The sequence below is a fragment of the Mustela nigripes genome, chromosome 16 (assembly GCF_022355385.1).
Source record: "Mustela nigripes isolate SB6536 chromosome 16, MUSNIG.SB6536, whole genome shotgun sequence".
In the NCBI taxonomy this organism is placed as follows: domain Eukaryota; kingdom Metazoa; phylum Chordata; class Mammalia; order Carnivora; family Mustelidae; genus Mustela; species Mustela nigripes.
Genome location: NC_081572.1, coordinates 11,540,019 through 11,557,500, shown reverse-complemented (window position 1 = coordinate 11,557,500; position 17,482 = coordinate 11,540,019). Strand labels below are relative to the sequence as shown.

At 50.9% G+C, this 17,482-nt stretch overlaps 1 protein-coding gene across 2 annotated transcripts in view; it reads right to left on the bottom strand.

Annotated features, from left to right (window-relative positions):
• The window catches only part of RGS9 (regulator of G protein signaling 9), a 65,253-nt gene that overhangs the window by 12,254 nt on the left and 35,517 nt on the right, over nt 1-17,482 (bottom strand). For both annotated transcript variants that reach the window (XM_059379121.1, XM_059379122.1), the window contains exons 10-16: nt 15,845-15,874; nt 15,041-15,102; nt 12,958-13,071; nt 10,068-10,183; nt 6,496-6,583; nt 4,443-4,581; nt 1,816-1,901 (exon numbers count right to left, since the gene is read on the bottom strand). In XM_059379121.1, the coding sequence (XP_059235104.1) occupies nt 1,816-1,901; nt 4,443-4,581; nt 6,496-6,583; nt 10,068-10,183; nt 12,958-13,071; nt 15,041-15,102; nt 15,845-15,874 (635 nt within the window). The remainder of the gene's footprint in view (nt 1-1,815; nt 1,902-4,442; nt 4,582-6,495; nt 6,584-10,067; nt 10,184-12,957; nt 13,072-15,040; nt 15,103-15,844; nt 15,875-17,482) is intronic.

Below are 17,482 nucleotides of genomic sequence, written 5' to 3'. Positions count from 1 at the left end.
GGGGAGAGGCTGGGGGGGGGGGGGGGGGGGGGGGGGGGGGGCAAACAGGGGGGGGGGGGGGGGGGGGGGGGGGGGGCTGGTGGTGCTGGGTGCAAACATGGGGTGAGTCAGTCAGAACCTTGACTGAAGTCACCCATGGGTTCTTGGGACCCAACCCTGTCCACCACGGCCTTGGGCACAGGACAAAGCTCGAGGTATCTAAGTGAGGCAGGAAATGGGGAGCAGCTGAGCCACCCACATGCCCCCAAAGCAGGCCTTTCAGCAGCAACGGTGGATTTAAAACCTAGGACGTCCCCAAAGCTCCGGATCACAAAAGCCCAGAGAATTCTTGGATCTACCCTAGGGAAGAACGCAAGGACTCCCCTACTAGTAAATCAGGACGGAACCTGGGTCTCCTACCAGCCCTGCCAAGGGAGAGCCTAGAGCTCAATTTAACTTCTTCTAGAGAAATTAAGGCTCATATATTGCTTGACACCCTCGAGCCTTGAGAGAAAGGCACCGACCACAATCCCCACATTTACGGGCTGAGCTCCCCTTGGTACGAGAACATCCGCCCGTGTCTTCTCACTCACAGGGACATCCTCAGACCACAGTTCCCCACCCCCAAGCCACGAGGTGCGGCTGGGGCCTCCCGCCATCCCCAGCACCCCAGGCACCCGGGGCGCTCCAGAAAAGAGCCAGCTGATTCCTCGGGTCTGCCCCAACTGGTAAAATATCTGGAGAGAGGAAAAGGAGCCCCTCCTTCTTTTCCCTCTACTTTCTGGCAGAACTTCTAGAGCGATTACCTCCCCCGCTTCTTGTGGCTTAAAGGAGACCTTTTCAAGCCCCCAGGGATGCTAAACGCCCCCCTCTTCCCTGGTAAAACTAGAAGAATGGCACCACAGAGACCTCCTTTCTCTCCTTTTTATAACAGGGCCATTATCCTCAAGAATGAAACCAAGTTGGGTTTTTTTGGTTGTTTTTTTTTTTTTTAAAGCTCCTTTAATAAAGGCTCCGGTCCAACCATCCCTCTTTTGAATTGACCGGCGACACTGGAAAAGAGCCCAGCGTGGGCTGAGCCGGCAAACAGGGGAACGTTTACTAACTACGGGGGGGCGGGGGGGGGGATAGGCCACGCGCTGGTGCCGGGAAAACCTCCCCCAAAGTCCCATGTCTTTGTTCAAGCTGTCATCTGGTTCCTCTTTGGAATCCTCAGTCCCCACAGAGTTTTCTTTTTCCCCCCAGAAAAGAGTTCCATCTGGCCCTCAGAACATTTCTCCTTTGCCCACAGGTTCGGTCCGATGAGATGATCCACATCTCCAATGAGGAAGGTGAGCACGAACCAGTTGGGGGTGGGGGTGGGGCTTGCCAAAAGGCGGTCGCTGGGGTCAACACGAATGCTTGCAATGTCAATGCTCATCTCCTGCAGGAGCCTGGCCATTTTTTCCTTGCAGGTGGAGTCTGCTATGCTAAGGTCTTGGGACTTGCCAAGAACACAAGGATGTGGCTAAGTTACTTCCCACAAATCAGTTCCAAGGTGGAGAACTATAGCAATCAACAAACCAACGAGATGCTTCCCTTTGCGGTAGGGTAATGATCAGTGCAATAATCTTCACTTTTTCCAACCCACGTCAGGGACACACAACTTTACTGGCGGGAATTACTATGGAAATCTTGCAAGGCTACCTTGAAGCCAACAAGGCCATCCTACCCCTAAGAAATCCTTCCCGGTCCCTCAAATTATTTCCATCATGGCCATTTGGCTGAAAAGAAGACCCTCCCTTCCCTGTCAACAAAACAGCAGGCAACCGGCAAATTGCTGCTGTCTCCACTTGCCTTCTCTTGGTGGTTCCCTGTGGTTCAATAGCTTTGGCCAGCATTTCCTTATAGATTGGAGATTTTAAATAGCGGGCGTAAGAATCCTAGGGGGGAAAAGAGAGAAACGGTGATTAAGAGAGGAGACATGTCAAATCAACAGACCAAGTTTGCTGTTTTCAAGTTCTCCCTGGGCACCAAGATGGCAAAGTTCAGGGAATCTGCGTCTTTGTGTGAAAGGCATTCGGAGGTGGGTCTAAATCAGTGGTTCTCCAGTGCGGTCCCCAGACCGGCAGCGTCAGGTTCACTGGCAAATTGCCAGAAGCACACGTCTTCAGGCCCACCCAGTCCTCCGAAATCAGGAATTCCTGGGATGGAACCATCGGAGTCTTCACAAGCCTTCTGTGGATGCTTTTGTACTTCGGCTGCTCTGTGGTCTCTAATCCCTCACATGAAAATCAGCCTTGGTGGGGAAGGGTCTTCCATGAGGCCAACATGAGATGACAGGACATCTGTACCCCACCACTCCCCTCCAGTACCTCCCCCCCCCCCAAAAAAAATGAGCTTCCATGAGCTTGGAACCCACCTCAAAGCCGACAAACATCCTTTTCTGCCCTGAACTGGGGTATGAAAGCAAGAGAATTTTAAAAAAAAACAAAAAAAACACCAAGAGTCAGGTTTCTCTTGTGTGGCTCTTTCCTTGGACACTGGGCAGGCTCTAAGAAGTGGCTTCATGAATGCTTGTCACCTCCAAGTCAACTCAAAACTCTCATTCTAACCAATAGGGAGCAACATCCGCAGCACTGAGAGTTTTTTAAGTTTATCAAAAGGGTCCCATTCTAAAGACTGAGTGGTGGCTAAACATTACAAGAACCACGACAGTCTGGGAGTGGGCATTATGGATCATTGGGTCACACTGAGTTTATTGGCATAAGACACAACCTCTAACGACACACTGTCCGCGAAGCATATACACCAATCTCGAGTCACCCACGACTCCCATTTCGTTCTGCTCAGTTTCCGGCTTCCCTGCGTGTCTCTGTGAGAGGCTGTATAAAACCACATCTTTAAGAATCAAAATGTATGTGAAAATAACCCAAAGGAAGACCATTAGTAAGGGTACCTTCTTGTGAATCTCCTCACAAGGCAAACGGAGAAACCCCACTGATGGAAATCAAGTGGAGAAGGCGATGTGGCTTGGTGAAAATTCTAAACTATTACGTATCTTAGAAGCAAAGTAAAAGTGTTTCTTTATAACAAAATATACATCAAAGACTAAATAAAATATAATTAAGGGATGCTAATAAAAAATTTGCCATTCAACAGTCATCACATAATGAAAATTTCTAGAGATCCTCTATTATACGAGGAATAACTATAGTACTGTGAAGTTAAAGCAACTGTAGAAAGTCTTCATTGTTTTAAGATGTATTTATTTATTTGACAGGGAGTTAGAGAGAGAGAGAAGGAAATCGGCGGGGAGAGCCAGAAGGAGAAGGAGAGAGAGAATCTCAAACAGACTCCCCCTGAGCACAGAGCGGGGCTCGATCCCACAACCCTGAGGTCATGACCTGAGCCAAAATCAAGAGTTGGCTGCCCAACCTACTGAGCCACCCAGGGGCCCCTGAACAAAGTCTTATTATGACACCAATTAATAACCCAGCTGGAGGGGCACCTGGATGGCTCAGTGGGTTAAAGCCTCTGTTTTTGGCTCAGGTCATGATCCCAGGGTTCTGGGATTGAGCCCCACATCGGGCTCTCTGCTCAGCAGGGAGCCTGCTTCCCCTCCTCTCTCTGCCTGACCCTCTGCCTACTTGTGATCTCTGTCTGTCAAATAAATAAAAATATTTTTAAAAATAAAATTAAAAAAAAAAGAACCCAACTGAACAACCTCTCTTAGGCCAATGCTGAACCCCAAATTCTAATTCTAATTCTAGTTTGTCTCAAACTTCCCCCCGCCTTTTTTTTAACAGTTTCCTAAAACTTCCCACCATGTTGACTTTTATTAATAACTCAGAAAGGCTACCTGAATTCCCACTGGGTTTTATCATCCTCACAGTGAATTTATCTCTTTCCCATACTAAACGGTCCCCCAACCCCAACCCATGATACGTGCTTCGGGCCGGAGCCGCCAGAACGGCCACCATCCCCTGGTAGAGACTAAGGTCAGCCTTGGGAGGCAGGCGGACACAGTTTGACTCCCGACTGCACCTCCAAGGAGACCCTGGACAAACTAGACTCTGGAGAAGCAAGTCCTGCCTCGTGGGTGGTCCCCGATACAAAGCCCCATGCTTTGCCCCGTGACTGCTGCTCCCAAGTCCTCGGTAAATAAGACCTATTCCAGCAACGTCCTCACCACCCATGCATGGGTGCCCAGACCACTGTCGCAGAGTGACAGCCCATAAGGACACACACAGCATCTGCCTGTGGTACCCCGCCATCCCCCAGATGCCAAGACTGGAAGCCCAGTGAGGTTCCGGACCAATGAACGGGGGGAACAAGGTTATTGACCATCCTGCACCCCAACACCAGCCAAGCAGAAGCCACACGGTATCTCCCCCTGTTCCCGTCTCCAAAGACTCTCCCAGGTGCCCGAGAAGGGAGGGGCCGCGTGGCCCCCCATGACCGTCCGCGCAGAGCCCACCTACCTTCTTCATGAGCATGTAGATGTGAGTCTGCGCCGCATCTAACACATAGCGGTGAGGATGTCTCAGCCCCTTGACGGTGATGTCCATGGTTTTGCCATCTATGTTTATCCACCGTCTCGCCCCTGGGGCCAAGAAGAGCCTGGAGCAGGGAGGAATATGTGAATTGGAAGCTCGACCAAGTTGGCGAATGAAAAGTTCACGGCTGCCTGGGCGGGAGGGCCGTGACTCAGGTCCCCTGAAGGAAGTGGGTCACCGGCAATGAAAGCAGCCCAACACCAGCCATTAGAATAAAGAACCCAATTTCCAACTTAACACCTTTTGCTTTATTGACGAGGATTTGGGGCCCACGGGGAACCAGGCCGTTCCAAGCAGGTGTTCCAGGCCCTCTGCTCTCCCTTGGTTCAACCTAAATGTATTCAGAATTTTTTTTTTAAGTAATCTCTGCGCCCAACATGGGGCTGGAACTTGTTGACCCCAGACCAAGAGTGGTGTGCTCCGCTGAGCCAGCCAGGCGCTCCAGAGGTCTTTAGAGCTGAACCTCACAGGCTAAGTTAGGAGGCAGCGCACAGTCCCAGCACCCAGAGGTTGGGTGGCCAAGGTGCCCTTGCCGATGGCCCCAATGAGAACCCAAACTCAGCTGCACGGCTCTCCAACGTTTCCCATTCTGACTTGTTCAGGGTTAGAAATCCGGGAGTGCTTCCCCATCCTCCGAAGCTGCACATTAAAATTCTGGAATTCAGATGACGGTGACGTCATGGGCAAGCCTGGGGAGAAGCTGACAGAAAGGAGGAGACCGCAAGGGTTTTTCTAGCAGAATTCTAGAGTTAGGAGCCGTGAGTGTGTGTGTGTGTGTGTGTGTGTGTGTGTCGTGGTGGGCGAGGCCGTCAGGAACCGCTGTTGTGAGCGTGGCTGTCACAGGACCTTCCTGGAAGGACAGTCCCACCGGCACCCCCACTTCTCCCTGGGGGCGGAGGTGGGGACATTCCTAAGAAAGGCCAAGAGCCTCCAAGCATGAGATGCAAAACCTCAGCTCCTCCCTTCGGTGTTATCGGCGCCTTCCCGGAAGGGACAGTGGTCCCTTCTGAGTCGGTTGGAAGGACAGACAGACACCAGAGGTCCAAAGGGGCAAGTGCTCGGAGGCGAAGGGCCCTCTGGCCTGCTGCCCGGAGCTCAATGTCACGGTCCGGTGCTGCCAAGGGCCCCTGCCTGGCCCAGCTCAGCGCTGGGGCTTTGAGAACCACGGTTACGGGTGTGGGTGTGAACCGAAGGTGCTGGGCCCTCGGGGCCCCAGGCCGGTGTCCACTCAGACGGGTGCAGAGTGAAGGGCTGGCAGGGAGGCCCCCACAGCAAGATAAGGCCCACCCGGCTCAGCTCGGGAGGAGGGAGGGCACAGGGCACGCATCTCAACAGCCGGGCACCCGGCAGTGTGGGGGTCTCCCCCCGACTTCATCCTCCCCACCGGGGCCATAAGCAGCAGGCGGGGCCTTCTGAACTGAAGCCTCAGGTTCCTGGGTAACATGGAGGGCAATTCTGGGGAGAAGCAGGCCTGGAGCAGAACAGACTCACCGCTACACAGAGCTGTGGGGTCTACAGCCATTCCACGCAACATAAGAGAGGACCCCACATTTGTAGCCCAAGCCGGTGCACTGGGCGCAGAGACTTGGGGAGGCTCCCTCCCGTTATGGTCTTTACTTCCCTAGATGGCTGGGGACAGGGGTGGGGGGTGTCCTACGCCACCTGTTGTACCTCTCCTCGCTCTCAAACATGCACGCATGCGCACCCCTCTCGGGACATGGAAGGGGGGTGAATCAAAAACAAAGCATCACACGGTAACTCGGGGCAGCTGCCTTGAACTCCCGAGCACAGCCCCCTTGGAGAGGGCAGTGACCTCACGCGCCTCCCAGACTTTCTTCCGAGGAGCCCCAAGCCTTAGTGGGGAGGTATCTACGGACAGCATGGCAGGTGGATTGGTCCCCCCCACACTCCCTCTCAACCTCCAGCACAGCAGGGGTGGCCCACGGGAGGCTCTCCCAACCGTCCGATGGGTCCTCACTTGTAAATCTCCTCTGCTTTCTCCTTGACCTTGGACTGATCTCCGTACTTCAGATCTTCACAGGCTTCCCAGAATCCCAGATTCTCCCCTACGTGGGGAGGAGGGGTCACGCAGACGAAAGGCAGGCGGGAAACACGGTGGGAGAGGAGAGAGGGAAGAAGAGAGCTGGGTCAGCGGAGGCCAAGTCAGTCCCCGCGGCCCAGGGAGCCTCTCCCGTCTGCAAAACAGGCCAGAGCAGGCTGTGAGGCTGGACAGGACAGCGTCCAAGAGAAGGAGCCAGGTCTTGCTTCCAGGGCCCATGAGAACATTGTTAACCTGCAACCGCCCCACGTGTGGTCTCTGCAGTGAACCAGACTGCAGTGCACCATGTGCGCAGCCGTACGCGGCGACCGTGCCCACTGGCCTTTCCCGGGCGACGCATGGGTCGGAGCTCACAGCAGCCCCCTTGGACCGCCCCAGCCTTCCCTGCCCTGGAGTTTGGCTGGAGCAAAGCCTGCTTGGACAAGTAAGCCTGGGACCGGCTTGTGAACAAGTCCCGAGAGGCTTTCTTCATAAAGGGCACTATTCACTGTGCCCACGTTCAGCGACTGCATGGGACGGCTGCCCACTTTGTGGGCGCAGACCACCCCACCTGGCAGCCCCCTGCAAGGCAGAGACCAGCCAGAGGTCCTCAGAGAGAGGACCTCAGGGAAGGACTTCCCAGAGGGTCACCTGAGCCACAGAGACTCAGCTCCTCAGGGCCCAGGAGGCAAGCCAGTCTCCTCCTGAGCCCTCCCTTCCTTTCAACATAAAGCTCTCCAGGCACCCACAGCAGGTGTGAGGTGTGAGGTGTGAGCACTGGGGTACGATCGTTCCAGGAGATTGGGGTACATCTCACTGCGTGTGAGCGTGTGTGTGTATGTGTGTGTGTACAATTATGTACTGTGTGTGTGTGTGTTGCACGTGCACATGCATGTGTCTGCATGTAAATCGTGCCATGCTGTGGGGCTCCCCCCCCCCCCCCAACACTTTTCACAGCATTTGCCAGAAAGCTCCCAGGTGCGTCGGAATGGAAAAAGCAGCACAATTCTCAACTAGTGGATGTCTGTCCCACAACTGTACAGAGGTCCTTCCTCTTCAACATGAGCTTCAGGGTGTTCTTAGGACTTTGGTCAAGGGCATGAGGAGACAAGGCAGCGATGCTTTTAAATGACACCCAATCAGTCTCTTATCCAGGCAAAAGACAAACCGTTGCTTAAGGTTAAAATGAAATGAGCAGCTATTCACATCAGCCAAGGGTGGAAGCAAAAATGTCCATCAGCCGATGAATGGATGAACGCAGCATAGACATACAGGGCCATACGACTTAGCCTTAAACAGGAATAAAATTCCAAAGCAGGCTACAATATAGATGAACCTTGAAGGCATTACGCTAAGTGAAATAAGCCGATCCAAAAGGACAAAAAGATAGGTGATATATGATATGATCGCCCTTCTATAAGGTATCAAATATAGAGAAATTCATGGAGACAGAAAGGAGATTGGAGGTCGCTGGGAGCTGGTGGGGGAGGGAGGAGAGGGAATGGGGGAGTTAGTGCTTCACGGGGACAGAGTTTCCTTCAGCGAAGAGAAAACGTTCTGGAGATGGACAGCAGTGATCGGAACACAACAACGTCAGTGCACCGACCGCGACCGAACCACGCGTTTGAAAACGGTTAAAATGATACATTTTATGTGATGAATTATTATTGCCATAAAAAAGTAAACAAGCACCCGAAAAGGTGTGCGTGAATGTGCAAAGCAGCGTTAGTCACGATAGCCAAAACGTCTAAACCCAGAGGGCCACCGAAGGATGAATGGATCAACGAAACGTCGTCTACCCGTACCTCGGGATATTATTTGGTCATAAAAAGGAAGGAAATATTCTTAAGAGGGATGAACCCTGGAAACACTATGTTGTGTGAAAGAAGGCAAAAAGCCACACAACGCATGATTCCATGTATAGGAAATGTCCAGAACGGGCATATCCATGAAGACAGACAATACATTATTAATGGTCACCCAGGTGGGGGAGGGGGAAGCAGGGGGAGGGGCAGGCAGAGGAAGAGTGTGGAAGAGGGAATGACTTTGAATGGGTAAGGGGTTTCTTTGTGAGGCGGTAAAAATGTTCTGCAATTATATAGTGAGGACGGTTGTGCAGCTTTGTGAACATACGAAAAACCCCAGAACCGTAACCTTTGAAAGGATTACGGCATATGAATTACATGGTACATGTGTTTATGGTATGAGAAGTCGATCTCAGTTTTTTTTTAATGTCATTTAAATGAGAAAACTCATGATTCATCCTCCCTGCTTACCCCTGAGGCCTCGGGAACCTCTCGCAGAGATCGCCAGAAATAGTATTTTAATAACACAGGGATTTCTTTTCAAAGGATTCTCACTGTTAACCAAGTACGGGGTTGATCGTGGGGGGCGGGAACAAGCCCAGGTGCACTTTGTCGTTTTGCCGCTAGATGGCACCCTATCGCCTTCCTCTGGAGTTGCTTTGGGCGGGGCCCCAACTAAAAGCGCTTGCTTTCCCATCATCTATTCTGGGTTTTATCCTATCGTGGCAATTAGGCTCGATTAGAGAGAAGGATTGTCAGGAATCCGTATTATGATGCAATGCACTGCATCAGGCAGTCAAACGGGCTAATGGCACGTCTCCGGGGATTAGTTCCAGGCACAGCCCCTACAGACAAATGGGTCTTGGGAGCAAGCAGCTGAGAACGGAGGTTAAATAGGAAGATACCCAGCAGGCTGCGGAGTCAGTAAGCAAGTGTACGAACCTCATAAAAACACACCTTCCAGCAAAGGGTCCTGACGTTCCCAGGTGGTTCTCAGGTAGTGTATTTAAGAGGCTACGGGTGCCTCCTTACCATGCTGAGACACCCCCAGACGGAGTATAAAACGGGGCCCCGCCCGTCCCGTCACCCCCGAGACCGGCCCCTGTGCATGGGCAGCAGAGCGGGGGCTGAGACCGCGGTTCTCAATCACAGCCACGTGCGAGAATCACCTAGGGACTTCTCACACCTGGGCATCCCAGCCCAAACCAATGTAAAAGGAGCATCTGGAGAAGGGATCCGGCAGGTGTGTTTTTAAGATTCCCCCAGGTGAATGGAACGCACAGCCTGGGCAGAGAAGCAGGAGGCTGAAGGAAACCAGGCCGCCAGACAAAAAGGGAAAGCTCGCTTTTCTGCTTCCCTTCGGGCCAGGGTCCCCCCCACGAGCCGCACTTAGCGGTAGGGGACGCGGGGACTCTTGGACCGGTGACCCCAGAATCAGCGTAAGGAGGTGGGAACAGCAAGAGGGGACGGAGCCCTTGCATTTGGGAGGTGCGCTGCGTGGATTTCGTCAGCAGAGTCCATCCCCTGCCCCTCGGCTAGGGGGGCCCCTTGGACCAGATGGAAAGGACACGTCCAAGAAGGGCGCACAGCAGCAGAGCTGGGAAGACAACAACTGAGAAATCCTCAAAACCCTACGCCAGGCGTGACAGGCGTGTTCCTAAAAGTAAAAAAAAAAAAAAAACGGTATTAAAAAATCAAAAGACCCACCACTGAATTCTTTCTTGAGAAAGTACTGGAAGCTCTGCCGGCCCTTGGGGTCTCGGATCAGCTCACTGAAGTTGAAAGCCCATCTTTCCACTCGCATCTTGGTTGGGATTTCCACCCTGCAAAGATGATGGTTTGTAAGTGCACCAGGCGCTCGGAGTGAGGCAGGGCCCCCACCAAGCTCACGAGTCCCACGGCCCAGGGCTCAGCCCGACCCTCCCCCCTCAGCCCCCACACAAACCACAATCCAAGTAACCAGACCCTTCTGTCACCAGTGCACCCTCCCCCAGAGCCCCCGCCTAGATGCAAGTCCCATAGCACTTCCATGTTTGGGAAGGTCTCGCTGCTCCCAGTGAGGACACTGGAGCACAGCTGGCTGAGGTCTAACATTCCAGAAAATGAGGAAGCCTTGGCTTTTCTCCTATTCCTTAGGAAACCCTCCAGAGCCTAACACAGCGCCTTGGAAACAAAGGTTTCCAAGTCTTCGACACCACCCGTCCCACCGAGGTAGCCGCTAGAACCGTGACCGGCTGCCATTCACGACCTCCAAATCAGCCAAGCAGGCTCGTGCTTTCTCCGACGGCAGCGTGAAAACAGTAACTACGCTGTCCTAACGTTAAGAGCCACCATTCACAGAGGGCTGCCTCCTGGAAGGCCCCGCGCTCTACACGCACATCCCCAGGTGAGAACATTGTGAGCTGCCCGCTGTCCTCCCCCTGTTCCCACTGAGAAGACCAAGGTCCACCCGAGAAGCAGACCCAACAACCAAAGACAAACCGTGGTGTGCAAGCTTCAGCACGAGTCAGAATCGCCTGGGAGATTTATCATAAAAGCACAGACTGCCGGGCGCTATCCCTGGAGTTTCAGGTTCACCAGGGTCGGTGGGGCCCAGGGATTTGCATTTCTAGCAAGCTCCCCGCCATGCTGCCGCTACTGGTCCAGGGACCACCCCGGGCGCCGCTGCAGCCAGCCGGTGTTAGGGATCCCAGCTGTTCATTGAGGTCAATGGGAACTTTGGAAAACCACTGCTGTGGACCAGAAGGCAGCCCGGGGCCAGTTAAGAGGCTCTGGGGGTGAGGGCTGGACATTGATATTTGTTTGGTTTTTGCTTTTAAGGCTCCCAGGTGGTTTTAACACAGCTTTAAGGTCTCAGGCATCCAGAACAAGGCTTCCTGTTTTCAGGGGGGCACTTGGCTTCAGCCCATAGCACCCCTGACAGATGGCTCCTACACAGAACATCACCCCCGTTCTTCTCCCCAGCAAATCTCTGCCTCACCCTTCAATACCATATTCTCCCTTTCATTTAAAACTGGGCAGCTCTCCACGTCTCCGTCTCAAGCCCTCCTGGGACAACACTTTTCCCAGCCAGGCGGCTCTGCCTTCTCCTCCACCGAGAGCTGAATTCTGCACAAGAAGATTTGGGTCACTCCTCTGCCCTGACACGCTGGGAGGCTGGCGTAGGCTCCAGAAAACCACCCTCAAAACTAGAGCCCCCCAGGGCGGGAGGGAAGCCTCTCTAGAAGGTGGTTCTCAAGTCTTTGGCTCCGTAGGGGACGCTAGTAGAGAGGTGACCCCAAACTCTAAATGAGAGCCCTCCTTAACCCACCGGCGGCCCAGAGCAAGCCAAGAGGTATGGGTGGAAGGGTTCCCCAAGCTATGGGGAACGTAGGCCTCTTGACTTGGCTGGATCTTCGCGACCTGCATGTTCCTCATGCCTTCATGGCAATGACCTTAGTGGTGACCTGAACTGTGGTACGCACCTGATGCTCTCGATCTTTCCCATCACCCCACCTGCCTTCTCTGCTCCTACTGGCCCCTTCCTTCCTCCCCTGCTCCTCCATCTTTCCCTCAGATGTGAGTGTGCTTCTCTTCTTCCTTCACTGGCTTACGCTCTACCCTTCTGCATTTCTGCCTTTCTCGGGAGCCATAACGGTTTAGAATTCACAAACGAAGCAAAGGAGTGAGTGGTACAGTCAACAAGGCAGGCGTGGAGCCCTGCCCTCCAGGCACTTATTTTTTCTCTAGTTAGAGATAGAAAATGCAAAGCCAAAGGGGTGCCTGGGTGGGTCAGTTGGTGAAGCGTCTGCCTTCAGCTCAGGTCATGATCCCAGGGTCTTGGGATGGAGCCCCGCATCAGGCTCCCTGCTCATCGAGAAGCCTGCTTCTCCCTCTCCCACTCCCCCTGCTTGTGTTCCCTCTCTCGCTGTGTGTCTCTCTCTGTCAAATAAATAAATAAATAATCTAAAAAAAAAAAAAAAAAGAAAAGGAAAGCCATAAACATTTCTTTCTTCTTTTCAGAAGTAATATATTGTTATTATAAAGTTACCATCTAACCCAGAATTTCTACTATCAGGTACACACCCAAGAGAAATGGACACATATGTCCACATAGAAAGCTAGACACGAATGTTCACAGCAGCATTATTCATGACAGCTAAAAGACACAACCCGCATGTCCATCAACTGATGAATGGATTAAAAAAAAAAAGTCTATCTCCTTACAGTGACTATCACTCAGCCATAAATAAGGATGGAGTACTAAACCAGTGCCCCACACAGATGAGCCCTGAGAGCATTATGCTTGGTGGAAAAAAGCTAATTGCAAAGGCCACACAGTATATGAATCTATTTATACAAAATGTCCAAGGTCGGCAAAGGCACAGAGACAGGAAGTAGTTTTGGGTTTGCCTAGGACTGGAGGGGTTTGGGGTGGGGGAGGGGTTCTTATTTAGGTGAAACGTTTTTAAAATTAACTGTGGTAATGGTTGCACAACCCCAGGAATATAGTAGAAACCACGAAATTGCACACTTGAACTGGGTGAGTTGAACGACATGTGAATTATAACTCAAAAAGCCATTTTTTTAAAAAAACACCAATATATCCGATACATACAATTTGGCATTTAAGTCCCAGAACTGGGTGTCATCTGTTATCCAAGGATTGCTGGGGAGGCAGCCTGACATGATGGCATCATTGGACAGAAACTGCTCACTGTACTTGACGATCCTGAAAAGCAAATGGAAAATGATTTCCTAGAAGTTCAACACCCAAGAGACGAAATCAATACTCAGGTTGATTGACCAGCCTGTCTTCTTTTCTCCTGATCGATTTAGTTACATACATATTACTGCCTTCTTAGAAAAAGGCTCGAATAACCCTCAGGATTGGCAGGTGTTTGACAGGACCTGTCCCTCTTCTACTTGGGACATGTCTTCCCAAGCCAATCCCTTTGCAATTTCTCTACTATACCTATTCCATTAAAATAAGCCCTCCTTATATATTGGATCAGGGTCCATTAAAATAAGCCCTCTTTTTATATGGGATCAGGAGTCTTCCAAATTCAAAGCCAACTCCATTTGCATGGCGCCATCTTGGAAGCGCGAGGTCTTCTGAGATTCTGTTGTCACGTTCCACCCTTTGTCAGGAGATTGCCCAAATTTGGGAACTTAGATTCATCCTTCAGAGCCTGTGGTCTCACTGAGGTGTGTTCACACATTCACAAACATCAGCAAGAGCTAATGCCTTCTTCATGAGTTAGACCTTCCCAGGTAGCACATTTCCCAGTGTGCAGGCAGTCTGGAAAACCTGCTGTGCCTTAACCCCTTTGGTGGGCCCTGTATCCACTGTATACCTGTGAGACACCTGCTATGACATCTGCCCACAGCCAAGAGATTTTGTTAGAACAGAACCCATGCCCCAGAGATGTCCCAGAGCATTAGGTTTCTAGGTCTGTGCAAAACTCAAGCCCCTTGGCTTCATTTCGCCCAAGACCCTCTTCTTTCTCAGCAAGACCTTTACAGGGGAGCACCTGAAAGGAAGAGAAAAGAACACTGGTCCACGGGTCCAACCACAAATGATGTTGAATTCTGGTAATGAAGTACTAAAACAGATAAAAATTGGAAAGCGGGTGTAAGGAGTATCCGATAGCCTTTGAGTCTCCTTCAATGAGCTTTCTGGTTGGTTTCATTAAATTGGGTTTCTGGAACATCACGGTCAATGGTTTTTACTTTATCATACAGCAATGATTATCATTATAACCTAAAGCTGAGTGTCCACTGAGTATACGGTCACACTCTCCTCTATGACCAACAGAGCTCAGCAGGTGCAGACAGAAGTGGTTGAAAAATGTCGGGGAGGTCAGGGCACATTTTCTCAGTTGGGTGGTATGTTTGCAAATGAGGGATTTGGAAAGATGTAAAAAAGGTATAGGAGCCTAACCTTTAGCCCTACCGGAAGAAAGGCACTGGGCAAAATACAACATCTTCCATCTTGATCGGCACCATGACTCAAGTCTCAGTCACAATAAATGATCAGTCAGGCTGTGACCCTCCAGAAACAAGCCAAGCTCATTTTCGTGTGTGCAGGAAAAGCTTAGAGCTAACAAGGTGGTCCTAAAATGAATTCCACATTTTTAAAAAACAACTGCTTACATTAGGGGAGGCACTAAATCCTTTTGTGTCTCCCCAGTAATGTCATTATGGGGGATTAGCTTGAGGTACCCTCAATGTTCAAGAAGTCAAATGTGAATTTCCAATTTATCGTAACAGGATTTTAAATCAAAGATTAACATTGGACATTCAATAGTACACTGAACCAGTAAACGTAGCCTACAGATCTCTAATAAATTTGAGTGGGTACTGATAGGAACACAGGCAGGTGTGGATCCCCCACAGGGCCTGGTCTATGAACTTCCAATTCTTCCCACCATCTCCATCCACACAGCAGTGGTTTCCAAGAGAAACGAGGCTTATATAAAACCTCACCCATCCCCGATTTTCCCAACCCAAGATGACACCTGGACACATACCGACCGAGGAGCAAGGAATTGAACCCTTGAAAGACTGGTTTCGTCCCTCAGAGTTCCTGAGGAGCTTGTGCCAGCCCGTGACTGCTCAAGTTTGCCTGAAAACAGAAAGTTCTTCTCTTGTCTACCTCTTGTTCCAACCTCAGCAAGACCAACAAATTAGGGACATACCCTCCAAGGGACACTGAAGACTTCACGGTGGACCTCATTAAGGCCTGTTGGTAATACATGATCTGGAAGAGATAGAGTGGTTAGAGGATGCCCAACTTCCCCGCCCTCGAGTGTCGCCAACACTGGCCCTTGCACGTGGCCTCCAGAACCGGAAGTCACCTCCCTGCCACCCCATCCCCTCAAGCCACCCACCACGGCACAAACAGAGCATAGGTCCACAGTAGACAGGGGACCCCAAACTCCAAATGAGGGGCCTCCATAGCCCATCATGTGTCAGTCCAGGAAAAGGCACCAACCGGAAATACGAAAGGTCATAAGGAGCATTCCACCAAGACCGGGGGGCGGGGGGGGGGGGGCGGGCACAGATGCTTGGCTTTTCCCTCAGGGGCCTCTGGTTCACAAAGCAGAGCTAACCTCAAGAGCCAGTGCCTTCCGGGGCTCTGCCTGGGGCCCTGGACACAAGATCTGCCACAATAGGTAGTGTGCCTATTCAGAGAGATTCTGAACGGCCCTGTCATTATAGGAGCCGGGGCCGGGGTGGGGACGCAGCCGCGGGGACAGCCAGCCCACGTCCCTCAGACCTGGGCCTTCTGATGGTGTTTCATATCCTGAGCCTCGGCACCGATCCATTTAGATCTTACAAAAGATGCTTTGTCATTCTGTGTGGTCCATTAATTTAGAAATAATTGAACATGACACATGGCTTTTCATTTCATTACTGAGGGCAGAGCGCAAAGCCAAAATACATGTAATTTGTTGGAGGACTGAAAAATCAAACTTCCCTGGGACCGAGAAACTAATTACCTCTTTCCTGACAGCAGTGATTGTTTGTTTCTGTAAAAACAAAGAAGCAAAAAACCATTAAACAGATGCCATTAAGTCATTGCAGTTCAAATACCCATTTGAGAAATGAAAAATCTTTGCCCATGAAAAAAAAAAAAACAGTTTTTCACCTTTTCTTACTTAAAAGACAGGATTTCCCCATGACCCCCACCACTGGAGCATTAATTCACTAAGGCTCGGATGAGGGGAGGTGTGCGATTTACTACTATAACTGTACACTGTTCCCCCAAAAGCCAAGATGAATTCAAGACTGTGTCTTGGATTGGTCCCGATCTACAAGAGTGCCTACAGAGCCATCCTGAATGGAATGAGACACACAGATGGGGAGACAAGCAGGCAGCTAGATTGTTTGTTTCTTTCCTCCCAGGAGAGAGCTCTGAATGAGTGGTGAGATCCATTCCATGGGTATTCATAACAATTTGACCAAGGCAAATTGGGGTGGGGGTAGAAAAAGCCACATTGCCAAGCATAAAGCACGCTCTTTAAAAAACTGAGACCAGCGTCCACCAGAAGCTAAGTCCCAGAGGAGAGCTGTATCCACGTAAATCCATGCGATATCCACATATCAGGTGGGTCCTATCCTCGTGTTGAAGCAGCCGAAGCAGGTTCATGCCTGGGGTGAGTGGCAGGGCACCTTCTCTCTGGATTTTCTGCAATATAGCAGAGAAAAGCTGGCTCTCAAAGGAGACTCCACGTATAGGTTCTTAGAAGCTCCTGGAAACCATTCATATCTGTCTCCTACTAAAATTCTCTATAACCTGACATGCTTCCTTAGCATCACTTTTCCGCTCCGTGTAGCTCCCAGAATTTGGGCACAGTTGGTGATTCCAGTCTCGGTTTTTCTAGGTTTGGCTGCTTGGTGCTGACTCTCATACTTTAAATCGATCATCTTCGTTCCTGGCCATCAGTCTCCAAGCAGCTTAATAATACAACCAGATCTCCACTGGGAAGGGAATTAGGAGCTCAAGGAAGACACTATTTCCCTTAGCCTGTTAGCAAGATAAGTACTGGCCCATCAGCCCATTGACAGGGAGTGGAGGAGAGTTTGAGCTCTCCTTTCCATACATGTCTCTCTTTTGTAACTCAGGTGGGGGTTCACTTTGCTTCACTGGATTGCTTTTATGTAATTGTTTTTCATAGGAAATCCTTTTTCCTGGGTGGGGGGAGTAGGGAGAATTATCTCAGAAAATTAATGGTAGGTCTCCCTGTCTTGGGCTCACACACACCCTGACTTCTTCCTTCATAACACTTACCCACAACTGTAATTAAATATTTGTCTGTGTCATTCTATTTCATACATGTATCACCCACCGGGCTCCATTAAGAGCAGGGTGACCACGCCTGCCCCTAGCATAATTTCGGATGCACAGCAGACGCTCAAAAAACCTCAGATAAATGATGACTGCCATGTGCTTGGAAGCCTAGAAAAATGGAGAGGTAGTCTAATGACAGAATACTTTTCAATCTCAACAGTTGAAGACATTCCCCGGATGATCCGTATTTTGGCAATGACACTGATTTTCTGTCTCTATTGTCTCTTAACATAAGGCACTATTTGAGAAGACTCACATTTCAGGAAGAAAAGGACCCTGGGACCAG